Genomic DNA, 12881 nt, shown 5'->3' on the forward strand with positions numbered 1-12881 from the left:
CCAGGCACCCTGAGAAATGCAGAAAGAAGTGAGACACAGCCCACAGTCACAGTGAGCTTCATGTTTAGTAACACGGAAAAGAGAAATATGCCAATATCTGAAATCCAAGAGAGGGCATAAAAAGTGTTATTGCCACAAGGATTCAAAGGCGGGAGGCAGGACAACTTTGGGAGCCTGGGAAGGACTTTGTGGTAGAAGTTGCATTAGAGGCCGGGCACGGTGGCTCACGCCTGTAATCCCAGCACTTTGGGAAGCTGAGGCAGGCGGATCACGAGGTCAGGAGATCGAGACCATCCTGGCTAACACGGTGAAACCCCGTCTCTACTAAAAATACAAAATATTAGCCGGGCGTGGTGGCGGGCACCTGTAGTCCCAGCTACTCGGGAGGCTGAGGCAGGAGAATGGTGTGAACCCAGGAGGCGGAGCTTGCAGTGAGCACTCCAGCCTGGGCGACAGAGCGAGACTCACTCTCAAAAAAAAAAAAAAGTTGCATTGGAATGGGCCCTGAAGGCTGGGTAGGAGTTGAGGGGCTGGGGAGATGGCACGAGAGGACTTTGGTCCTGTGCCAGGTATTCATGTACTGCAGGCAGAGAGCTTTCCTCTCCACAGGGTGGCCTCCCTTATGTCCTGCTCTCAAATGTCCAGTTAGCACCTGCTGGGAAGCCTGTCTTTTCTAACCACTGCCCAGCCCCTCCTTCCCCCAGCCAATAGCCCCAAGGTGGGAGTTGGCCATCTCTATTTCTTCATGCTTTTTTTTTTTTTTTTTTTTGAGATGGAATCTCACTCTGTCGTCGCCCAGTCTGGAGTGCAGCGGCACGATCTTGGCTCACTGCAACCTCCACCTCCCAGGTTCAAGCAATTCTCCTGCCTCAGCCTCCTGAGTAGCTGGGACTACAGGCACACGCCACAGCCCGGCTAATTTTTGTATTTTCAGTAGAGACAGGGTTTCACCATGTTAGCCAGGATGGTCTCGATCTCCTGACCTCGTGATCCGCCCGCCTCAGCTTCCCAAAGTGCTGGGATTACAGGCGTGAGCCACCGTGCCTGGCCTCTTCATGCTTTAAAAAAAAACATAATTGACCGAGTCTGGGAGAATGAGCAGCAATTTGTGTGTTTCTGATCACAAATTCAGCGTGTGGCTATCTTAGAAAACTTTTAAAATAAAGAAAAGCGCATCTTTCTAAGAACAGGAAGAGAAAATGAGAAATGGGTGAGCATTCCCAGAGATGGGGTGTTTGTCTTTTTTAATGATCAGAAACAGGTGGTAAAGCATACGGTAAGTCACCCAATTTAGCAGAGTACAGGAAGACCAGTTAGGAGTCTACTGCACCAGTCCAGGCCAGAAAGACTCATTTGAATTGTAAATAAGGATAGGAGCCAGAGTTAGCCACCAAAGAAGTTCCAGAAATAAAGTCACTAGGACTGTGATCTGGGGGGGAGGGAAGGAGGATGGGGCTACTAATGGGGTGTCTAGGTGTAGGTGACTAGCAGGCAGCTGGACTTGAGGTCTGCAGAAAGGTTGATACTAAGAGAAATACACGAGGAAAGGAGGCGTGTGCTTGGTGGAGCCTGCTGATTGCACCAGTAAAGGAAGCAGATGATGCCAAAATAAGGGTGGGCTTCTGGGAGGGAGGATTGGCAGGGGAGGAGGCTGGGGGATTGGAGAGCATCACAGAAGGGTAGGGGCTTGGGTCAGACAGGAAGTTCACGGTTCAGATCTTAGAAAGGGAATCATTGTAAACTGTGGGTTGGTTTAAAAACTTGAAGTCAGTGACCTGAGAAATCACCCTGAAGTTGGGTGGGCAAGCAGGGAGGCAAGAATGGGGAGTGGCTGCTAATGGAAATGGGTTTTTTTGTGGGGTGATAAAATGAAATTAGCTGCTGGTGCTGGTCACACAACCTTGTGAATATTACTAAAACCCACTGATGTATGTACTTTAAATGGGTGGATTTTATGGTATGTGAATTATATCTCAAATCTATTAGAGAAAACCTGAAGTTGATATGGGGAGGGGGTGGAGAAAGGGAAGCATGAATATCCATGTCCCAAAAGACAATGGCAAGGACCTTGAGCCCACATGCTCAGTGGTCTTGGAAAAGTGGGTGTTTCTTCGAGGTCAGCATTATGCGCTCACCTTCGTGCCAGGTACCCCGCCTGTGGTGCTCTAACCCCAGGAAGCCTACAGCCTGGTTGAGCAGAGTGCTAGCATCTGCGATGCAGCTTTAGGAGGGGACAGCAGTGATGACAGTAGGAATAGAGATGAAACTGAACCCCAGGGCTTGAGTCATCCACGTATTCATGTTTGGTTAACAGGCTCTGTGGTTGCAAGGCCTGGCTCCTTAGACCCCAGGTGTAATTCTCCTGTCCTGCCTCCTTCCCTGTCTAAAGTCTGGCCTTCTGGCCTCCACAGCAGTGCCATCACTAGGGTCGTTCCTTGGGAACTGTTAAGGGGAGATGTTGATTAAGTTCTGGGCTTGAATGTCGCCTCTGTCGGTTCCAGGTTGGGCTGGTGTACATGTTTAACCTCATCGTGGGCACGGGTGCACTCACCATGCCCAAGGCCTTCGCCACCGCCGGGTGGCTCGTCAGCCTCGTCCTGCTGGTGTTCCTGGGCTTCATGAGGTGAGAGGCAGTGGGGGCTTTCCCACAGGGGCCAGGAGTGGAGCAGGAGGCAGTCGGCCCAGGAAGCCCGAACATGAGGGCACTGAGGGGTGGGAAGACCTGTCTACCCCGTCTCTAGCTCAGTGAGTCCCTGCCAGGGTAGTCAGAGAGGAGACAGTAGTCACAGAGGCCTCCTGGTGGCTTGTGTTAGTGGAGCGGTTACACAGCCCTGGTCAGATAAAAACCTGGACGTCCACTAGGCTTTGGAATGTTTCATATGATGCTGGCCTATTTCTTCCCTGGCAGATTTACCTCCCCTGCTATTAAATGTATGCTTTATTAACATTACCATCAAGTTTTGCCATCTGAGAAAATACCACCCAGCCACAGAAAAAGAATCTAACAAACATTTAAGGTGATATAGGAAATCAGTTTGGAATTTAGAATTTACTTAAGGTAATTCACAAATTAGGTGATAAACACACGCCTGGGTGCATGATCAAGCATGGCACTCGCCTGTCGTGTACCTCCCCAGGTCTTTAGGGACGCCTACTCCTTGAGCCAGGTGTGTGGGCCTCACCAGCCGGTGCTTCAGGGAGGGTGGGTTCCACCTGAGGCTCTTCTCAGGATTCCCACACACGTGGGGACGGGACGGGTCTGAAGTCGTCAGCAAGTGCCCCAGGCCAGGAAGGGATTTAGGACTAGGCACTTCCATCCTCAACCAGGTAGGAATCCACAAGCTGCAAAAAAGAGATGGGAAGGAGCACCTGGAAATACCTCCCCTGAGAGAAGCGACCCCTGATCTGTGCACCAAGCACCCTTCGGGGTACTGAGGGAGCCTCACCAACAACAATCTCTGCCTGTGCAGACTTGACTTTATTTTGTGGGGAGACAGACAGTGAGCAGTGAGGATAATAAATGGGTAAATTGAAGAGTGAGCTGGAAGGCAATGAGTGCTGTGGAAAGAGGAAGGCATAGCAGGGCAAGGGGACTAAGATGCCGGGTGAAGCAGGGTTAGGGAGGGCTGCATCTAAGTGAGGATCTGAATGGGGAGGGGGTGGGTGCTGGTGGAAGGATGAGATGGAGCTTAGTAGTTGGAGCAAACTAAGACGTACAAGAAGCTGAATGGGATAGGAAAGCACCCACGGTTTTCAGTTCCTTCATGCATTTCTTTTGGGGAGTTTTAAGAGTGAATCTTGGGGCACTATTGGTTCATTATCTACTGTGAGCCCTGGCAGCCAAGAGCTCTAGAAGTCTTTGTCCTTACATGACCCTGCTGTCCCCTTTAAAGGACCTTTAGCACAGGCAGCCATCGAATGGGAAGTGTTCATTAGGGGCTCCCAGGCAGGGGGTGCCACACCCCACTCCTTGCTCAACTCATTTGTGTTTGAACGTAATCAATGAGTTGGCCTTCCGCAACCATGAGAAGTCTCTTTATGCCTTAATTAAGATTGATTTTAATTTCACTTCCAAAAAGAAGGGTAAATCCAAAGCCCTTAAAATGGTCACTTAGGCAAGATAATGAGAAACCTTTCTTGGAGATGCTGAGGCAGTTGGAATGGGGGTTTCAAAGCTGGCTGCTCCCCCAGAGTGGGAGTGAGTATGGGTTTAACTGATGTGGGGCCAAGCGACTCCTCTGCCTCCTGCCACCTGACCTCGGGGCGAGCAGTCAGCCCCCCATCCCTTGTCAATACTCAGGGAGGGGCAGGGGTGAGTCTGATGGCAGAGCTGTCCTGGCCTCAAGAAAGCAGGAGATGAGTGTTCGTCCCACGCTGTTCCATGGCAGAGATGGATCCATACCTCAGGTTTTATTAGCAGGAAGGCAGCCCACCTCTGTATTCTCCGTTAACAAAAGCATTCATGCATTCCAGCTGTCATCTAGTTCTCAAGTTTCTTTAAGAGGAAAAGAAAAGATGATTTTTCCAATCTAGTCTGACTTCTCGGCAAGCATCTGAGGCCACCTCCCAATCTCCCTTTCGAATTGGTCCGTAGAAGTGCAAGCTTATTTTAATATTAGCCAGATTATTTGGAAAGTAAAAAGTACTGCCAAAGAAAAAAGGGATGGATTCCGGAGCCGAGTGCCCATTTCCAATTATCCATGCCTGTGCGCCTTCCATTAGTGTATGTAATTGGGAGGTGACCATTCGCCTGTGTCCTTGCAAGGTGAGGTGAAAGCTGCCTGCTGTCCTTCCAGAAGCTGGGGGGGCCCTTTGTGAAGCAGCCTCCCCTCACTGAGAGCATCCTTTGGCATCTGTCCCCCACAGCCCCTCCTGGGTGTGCAGCACAGCTTGTCCCAGCATCGCTTCTGCCCCCAGCTCCCTCTCTCCTTTGGGTAGTTTCCCTCCCATCACTCAGCTCACGCCCCTCTCTCTCGTGCACCGGAAACACGTTCTCACCTTAGACAGCAACATCAAAGCACGCACACCTTTTTACCAGGTAAAGCCCATCTCTAGGGAACAGCTCTCAGGAAAGAAAATGGTCCGGGCTGGTGGGTCTGGTCGGTTCTTACAATGGTGTCTCCCTTCTGTCTGTCTCCTCCAACTTCCTGTCTGCCTTTGGCGCTGGGCACTCGGACCCCTCAGCTTCGTGACCACCACCTTTGTGATAGAGGCCATGGCCGCAGCCAACGCGCAGCTCCGCTGGAAGAGGATGGAGAACCTCAAGGTGTGTGTGTCTCTGGGCTATGCCTCTGTTCCACCAGCTACCCAACAGGCGCTCTCAGCAGCCCATTCTTTTCCTCTCAGTGCACGGCGGGCTCTGTCCATGGCACTGCTCCCGGACCCCAGTCCCAGAGCTAAAGCTTAATAGCCACCTAAAGCTTAAAGCACAGATGGAGCCTCTGCCACTTTCCCGTCTCAGCCTCAGGCCCTCCTACCCCCACCCGCACCCAGCTCAGCTGTTTGAAACCTTTGTACTCAGGAATTGTGCTGTTTCTTCTTCCCGAGTGAGTCTCCACCACCTCTAATGGGGCAGCATAGCTGTGCTGAGAGCTTCCTAATCAGATACAGATACCCTGCAGAAAGAACACGGGGGCCAGTGCGGTGGCTCACACCTGTAATCCCAGCACTTTGGGAGGCCGAGGCAGACGGATCACTTGAAGTCAGGAGTTCAAGATCAGCCTGGCCAACATGGTGAAACCTCAGCTCTACTAAAAATACAAAAGTTAGCCAGGCGTGATGATGTGTGCTTGTAATCCCAGCTACTCAGGAGGCTGAGGTACAAGAATTGCATGAATTGGGAGATGAAGGTTGCGGTGAGCTGAGATCGCGCCACTGCACTCCATCCTGGGCGACAGAGTGAGACGGTATGGAGTGGCAAGTGTCTCAAAAAGAAAAAAAAAAAAAGAGGCCAGGCACAGTGGCTCATGCCTGTAATCCCAGCACTTTGGGAGGCCGAGGTAGGTGGATCACCCAAGGTCAGGAATTCAAGACCAGCCTGACCAACACGGTGAAACCCCATCTCTACTAAAAATACAAAAATTAGCTGGCCGTGGTGGCAAGTGCTTGTAATCCTAGCTACTCGGGAGTCTAAGGCTGGAGAACTGCTTGAACCTGGGAGGCAGAGGTTGCAGTGAGTTGAGATCGTGCCATTGCACTCCAGCCTGGGTGACAAGAGCAAAACTTCATCTCAAAAGAAAAAAAAAATAAGAACAAATGAAGCAGGTTCACCATTGTCCCAGGGATTTTCTGTAGAGTTCCGTGCTCTTTTTTTTTCTTTTTCTCTTTTTTTTTTTTTTTTTTTTGAGACAGGGTGTTCACTCTGTCACCCAGCCTGGAGTGCAGTGTTGCAATCATGGCTCACTGCAGCCTCGATCTCATAGGCTCAGGTGATCCTCCCATCTCAGCCTCCCAGGTAGCTGGGACTACAGGCACATGACACCACACCTGGCTAACATTTTGTATTTTTTTGATGTGCTTTTTTGTTTTCCTTTGTTTTTCTCCCTCCTCCTCATCCATCCTACCGCCTCCTAGGAGGAGGAAGATGACGACTCCTCCACAGCCTCAGACAGCGATGTTCTCATCCGGGACAACTACGAGCGGGCAGAGAAGCGGCCCATCCTGTCTGTGCGTAAGTCTTGGGGTCCTCACGGGCCTGCACTTCCCTCTGGACCACAGGGTTCCCTTTCTTCGTGGAGAGGCCCTGGGGAGTCTCCCCGCAGACTCTGGCATTTCCTGTCCCTGGTTTCTGATGCAGGCCCTGTGGTAGACTCAAAAGATCACAGGGTTTCAGTCCTGGGCACAGGCCTGGCCCCTGCTGGCTTAGCCACTACTCAGATTTGCTGCTTGATGAGTTCCTTGACCTCTGCACCTCAGTTTCCCCCCACCCCCCTTCCTGTTCCTGAGATGATTAAATTCTTGGTTCCTTGCCTGGTGCACCCTGGAAGCTTGAGTAAATGTCGTTCTGTGGCGTCTCTTCTTCCTCCTGCCCTGTGCCCTCATGTTCATATACGCCCCTGCCTTGCTGTCTCCTTCCTGGTCGGCTAGGTTGGGCTCTGATGCCTGCTCTCCCTTTCACCCCAGCAGGAGCATCTCTGAATTCCCTTTAAAAAAAAAAAAAGACTGTGTTAAACCATGTCAAGCAGGAAACATTAGGAAAAGTTTTCTCGAGTTTGGACACTTGGGGATTTCATGGTTTAGATAATTCAGTGAGGTCCACACCACCCTCTGAAGCTCTCCCCGTGAAGAACCACTTCCTCTTTGTTGTTCTTTTGGCTCCACAGAGAAACGTGGATCTCCCAACCCATTTGAAATCACAGACCGGGTGGAAATGGGACAAATGGCCTCCATGTTCTTCAATAAAGGTAGAAGTTCTTTTGGGGGTGGGGTGTGGGGAAATGGGGAGCTGGTGCTTCCCTGCAGACCTGCGCCCTTGTAATGAGGGCTCCACCCTGACAGCCAGACCATGGGGCAGAGCAGGTGGTAGAGCTGCTCCCTCAGCACCTGGAAGCCACCTTGCTGACCTGTTTTCGTCGGTTCCTCCCTCTCTGTGGGCATTAAAAACAAAGAGGCAGCTTCTTTAGTGGAAGTCAAGAACCCAAGGAAGCTACTCCAGCGGAGGTCAGGAGCCCCAGGCAGCTACTCCAGCGGAGGTCAGGAGCCCCAGGCAGCTGCTCCAGCGGAGGTCAGGAGCCCCAGGCAGCTACTCCAGCGGAGGTCAGGAGCCCCAGGCAGCTGCTCCAGCGGAGGTCAGGAGCCCCAGGCATGCTCCAGCGGAGGTCAGGAGCCCCAGGCAGCTACAAAAGAAGCTTTTTCCTTTTCCTGCGAAGGAAGCTGATGGAGGCCACTGATGGTTTTGCACCTCCTGCTTGATCGCCTCTGACCTTGCCCTCTTCTGGCCGATTCTGTCTGGAATAACACCTGACAGCGATGGGATCTGCTACACGCACGCCTGGGTCTGGTTTCCCAGTGGCCGGCAGAGGGCGCCAGGAGCCCACACCCAGGCTTGCCAAGTGAGACCGGAGCCCTAAAGTGTGCTGCTGAATCTGCTCCTTCCTGGGATCTGGCTACAACCATAAGGGAGCCACCCAACTCTGGGGTTGAGTTGTTAGGTGTTCCAGCGACATCTTATGTCTCATGGCAAATCTGGAGCCCTTTTGGAATATGAGCTATTTCTGTGTTTAGTGGTCGGGCACGGGTTTATGTTTATCCCAGCACTTTAGAGGCTGGCGGACTTGAGCATTCTGAGTTGAGACTGGCCTGAAGCCATCATGGTGAAACCCCATCTCAAGTGAAAATATGAGTTAGCTGGCTGGTGGTGCATTCCGTGGTCCTCACGCCGAGGCTGAGGCAAGTAATATAGAACCCCGGGAGGCAGTGAGCCGAAAGATCATTAATTACTGCACTCCAGCCTGGGCTGCACAGAAGACCTTGTCTCAAAAAAAAAAAAAAGAAAAGAAAAAAGAGTTTAGTTTTCAATGCCGAGACCTGTTTATTTCCATTTCATTGAGAGTCACATTCTCAGTTCATCCTTCCCCTTGCAACTGTCTTGGAAGATTTTCTGCCCCTTTGTCAAAGCCCCATTTGTTGAGGCCAGTCTCTACCATTCCTTTCTAGTCTTTTTTTTTTCTTTTTTTTTTTTTTTTTTTTTTTTTTGAGATGGAGTCTCGCCTCTGTCACCCAGGGAGTGCAGTGGTCGGATCTCAGCTCACTGCAAGCCCGGCCCCGGTTCACTTTACTCCTCCTGCCTCAGCCTCCTGAGTAGCTGGGATTCAGGCTCACCACACGCCTGGCTAAGTTTTTGTATTTTAGTAGAGACGGGTTTCACCCTGTTAGCCAGGATGGTCTCTCGGGATCTCCTGGATCTCATGATCCGCCTGGCCTCGGGCCTCCCAAAGTGCTGGGATTACAGGCTTGAGCCACTGCGCCCGGCCTCTTTCTAGTCTTAAATGTGACTGCACTTAACTTAGAGCCGGGGGGGACTGTAGGAACTAGAATCTCCTTGACTGCTTTTAGGACATTAAGCATTTAGTTTGTCATTGGCGAAGCAATGTGATTATCAGCCAAAGGCAGCCCTAGGGCCTAGTTCACCCTCCCTGCTGGACCGACCTCACAGAGGGTTTTCAGAATTCAGCAAAACCAACTGGTCAGGTTCAGCCCACATCTGTGCTTCTCCTTTGTTCCATTTCTATTCCTCCCGTCTCACCAGCCTGAGCAAGCATAAGCGTTTCCTCCTGGCAGCCACGCAAAGTCCCCTTCCAAATGCAAGCTTTAAAATAAAGTGCACATTGGAAGGAAGACGCATGCCTTTTAAACCTCCTTTCTCATTTTCGGGTTCTGCAATCTGCCCTGATTTCTGTAAGAATTCTGGGAACCAGCAGTTTTGCCTTTTTTCCCCCCACCACAGACTAGACTCTTAATTTGCCCAAATCTAATGGAAAATAAAGACGTTTGTCTGAGACCAGCCTCACACTTAGAGGGAGTCTCCTTCTCTACCCCAGAGTTTCTCCAGCTCAGTCCTGTTGATGTTTGGGCTGGGGAATGCCTCGCTGTGGGCCTGTTCTGTGCGTGGTAGGGTGCTGAGCAGCATCCCTGGCCTCTGCCTGCTAGTTGCAAGTAGCACCTCCTACTTATGACAGTCAAAACTGTCCTCAGACATTGTCACATGTTCCCAGTAGGGTCTGGGAGGCAAAATCACCCCAGCTGAAAACCTCCGCTCTGCTCCGTTCCTGATTCACAGGCTGCCAGATTGTCATCTTCTCCCTTGGTGGGGCTGCCTCCTCTATAGGAGGCTCCCTTAGAGTCCCAGTTCATTTCTTGTCATCAGAAATGCGGGCCTGGCCATTGATGTCTTCTCAGGAAGTTCATTGATCCCTTATTTTGTGTCTAGTAATGAAGTTTATTGACCAGGGAGGGCCAATGGCAGTTTGTAAACAGAGCCAGAGTCCATTGGCAGGTGGAGGAAAGGCTGGGAGTGGGGTGGGGGACAATGTGTCCCCTCAGAGCAGAAAGCAAGCTGGAGTGCAGGCTGTACCTGGAGCCTGGGCCTGAGTGACAGGCTAACCCCAGAGGCCACTAAGCTTGGACGTCAGGCTGTCTCTGACATGTCAGGGAAGGACATGCCATATTCAAGAAGTGGGTGCTGAGGCCTCCTGGGTCCCCTTGAGGATCACGTTTTCTTAGTCTTTTCCCCGCCAGACTCCTAGGAACAGAGCTGACCTCACATGGCCCAGGAGTAACATGTCCTAGGCTTTCCCTTGGGGACCCTGCAGGCTCTTCTGAGCCACCAGGATTAAAAAGGAACTGTCACTTCATTTTTCTTTATGTTCTCAGAGAAACCAGCAGCTTGAGACCAGTGACATCAAAAACGTGAGCCTCAGTCTGAGCAAGGGTGGAGACTGGTTGTCTGGGCAGTAACCCTTAGGTCGTAGGCCCCTGCCACTTTTTTCAGAGCTGTTGCACCTGGCTTTTCTATCTGGAATCATTTATGGAAGATGGCCCAGGTGGGATTCTTCTCACCCTCACAAGTTAGGAGACGTTCATGGACTTGCCGGGGTCCTGAAACAAGTCTGATGGGATTAGGACTAGAGTCCTGTGTTCCCAACTTCTCGTTCAGCCTCCTGCTGGAGTGGGAGGGGAGGAATGTCGCCTCTGCAGTGGGAGTGTCAGTGTCACGCACTATCCAGAGTCAGCGCTGTCCCTTGGGAGTGCTTCCCGTAAGAAGGAAATGGGCCTGTCTTGAGCACCATCTCCCCAGCACACCAGACCACCACGTGCTTGGGATCAGTCAGATTCAGAATGAGGCACTTGGCCTTTGGAAATCCAGGGCTTTTTGCCCTTTGGATCCCAGCTTCAGAGAGCTGGGCTATTTTCTGTCAACTTCTCTTTGCTTCAACTCTTTTAGTAGCAATCTCTTGTCTTAGAGCCCAGTGTTGGCTGACACCAGAGGGGGCCACCAGCCCTGATGCACCCCGGGGGTCAGGCTCCTGACTCGGGGCATCTCTCCTCCCTCCTCACTCCCTGGCCATGCCAAGCCTCACACTCACCGTGCACCTATCTGGCTTCAAAATCTCTCTGAGCCTCCCAGCCTCGTTGAGTCCTCTCAGGTGAGAGTCATGAGCCGATCTGTCTCTTGTCAGCATCACAGTGTAGCCAGCCAGAAAAAGAAATAGGACTTTGGGGTCATTTTTCCACTTTTTGTAGAAAGTTAACAGCTCAGAGAACTGAAAGCTATGAAAGAGGTAGAGATTTAGTCAAAAAAAAAAAAAAAAAACAAACATGTAGACATCTCTTTGTAGCTGCCTGACTGATGGCTGTGTTCCTTTCAGTGGGGGTCAACTTGTTCTATTTCTGCATCATCGTTTACCTGTATGGGGACCTTGCCATCTATGCTGCTGCCGTGCCCTTCTCCCTCATGCAGGTGACCTGGTGAGTACCCTCCTGATCCCCAGGCTGGCAGTAGCCAAAGGGGCTTCCTCGGCCAGTCAGAGCAGAGCGTCCAGGGGAGAAGCACCATGCCAAGTGAGTTCATTGCACCTAGGGAATGCAGATGCCCAGGCCCTTTTCTGCACAGACCACAGCCAGCCATGCTGTCTGTCCTTAGCTCATGTCACTGTCCCCTTCCTGCCCCACTAGGTTCCCACCAAGGGCTCCTGAGTCATTGGGAAATGGTGCTGCAGGAACAAGGAGGGCGCGTCCTCAGAGATGCATCCCGCAAAGTGCTTTGTGAAAAGTCTGATTGTTGGTGCTCAGGCAGCTGTGCAGGGAGTGGCTTCTGTCTCCCCCAGCCCAGCCAGGCGGCCTCGCTGAGCCTGGGCTTGCTGTCATTCTTTTTATCAGCAGCGCCGCTGGCAACGACTCCTGCGGTGTGGAAGCAGACACCAAATACAATGACACCGACCGGTGCTGGGGGCCCCTGCGCCGAGTGGACGCCTACCGCATCTACTTGGTGAGTGTCTGTGCCTCTGTGGCCCCTGCCCCAGCCCAGCCTGGGCAGCTGAGGGCATCTGAAGTGCCTTTACTTCCAGGTAGAATCGCTTCCCCAGAGAGGAGGGTCTACCCTTCTCCACACTCTGGCTAAGCACTGGGGCCTTGGCCCCAAGCAGAAATGGATCGCGTCCCTAAGAGTCTAGCCCCCAAGGTTCCTGGCAGCAGGCCTCAAAGTCAAGCGTGGTTTGGAGTAGGCACTCAGGTCATAGCCAGATTCAGGACCGTGACTTGTAAACTGAGCTCAGGCTCTAGGACCACCCTCAGCAGAGTTCTCCAGGAGTGCCACATCTCATTTTTTCCAGAAACTTTCCATATTTTGACCTTACTCCTCGCCAGCTCAAGAGCGTATAGTTCGATGCTGGGTCTGGCCGTAAACATCCTCTCTAGATAGGGAAGGGTCAGCCCACTCTCTTCCTATCTTCCCTCCTCTCATCCTCCCAGCGGACAAGAGAAGACGATGAATCTCCAGGCTCGTTCTTGATTGCTTTGTGCTGTTGGCGGGGGGCAGGGAGCTGAATAATATGCCAGACAGGTCCTGGATAATAAGATACAAAACCAGAGACAGTTATTTATCTCTGCCTACTTTGGGGGTGGAACTCAGAAATGTTTTTCTTCAACTGTTGCAGTATCTGTTAATATTCTCTGCTTCCTCTTGGTCCTCCTCAGCCCTGACATAAATTTAGGTGTGCTAGGTGACACACAGTGTGACACGTGGCCACTTGGCTGATCTGGAGCAGGGAGGCAGGGACCAAGAGACAGCCAAGCTTTTCAGGGAGCTGGCCTCCCGACTTCATTATCCCTATCTGAGGAAAGGTTTCCACAGGCCCTGCAGGCTCTTTGGGGTTGGATTTGTT

The 12881-nt window shown here is 51.7% G+C and overlaps 1 protein-coding gene across 3 annotated transcripts in view; it reads left to right on the forward strand.

The window, feature by feature from the left end:
* Window positions 1–12881, forward strand: part of TMEM104 (transmembrane protein 104) — a 63644-nt gene that overhangs the window by 7063 nt on the left and 43700 nt on the right. For 2 of the 3 annotated variants that reach the window (XM_021927932.2, XM_009191193.4), the window contains exons 3-8: window positions 2502–2623; window positions 5185–5266; window positions 6574–6670; window positions 7323–7403; window positions 11367–11466; window positions 11878–11986. In XM_021927932.2, the coding sequence (XP_021783624.1) occupies window positions 2502–2623; window positions 5185–5266; window positions 6574–6670; window positions 7323–7403; window positions 11367–11466; window positions 11878–11986 (591 nt within the window). The remainder of the gene's footprint in view (window positions 1–2501; window positions 2624–5184; window positions 5267–6573; window positions 6671–7322; window positions 7404–11366; window positions 11467–11877; window positions 11987–12881) is intronic. The other variant, XM_009191194.4, reaches the window with a different exon arrangement.

The sequence above is a fragment of the Papio anubis genome, chromosome 17 (assembly GCF_008728515.1).
Source record: "Papio anubis isolate 15944 chromosome 17, Panubis1.0, whole genome shotgun sequence".
NCBI lineage: Eukaryota > Metazoa > Chordata > Mammalia > Primates > Cercopithecidae > Papio > Papio anubis.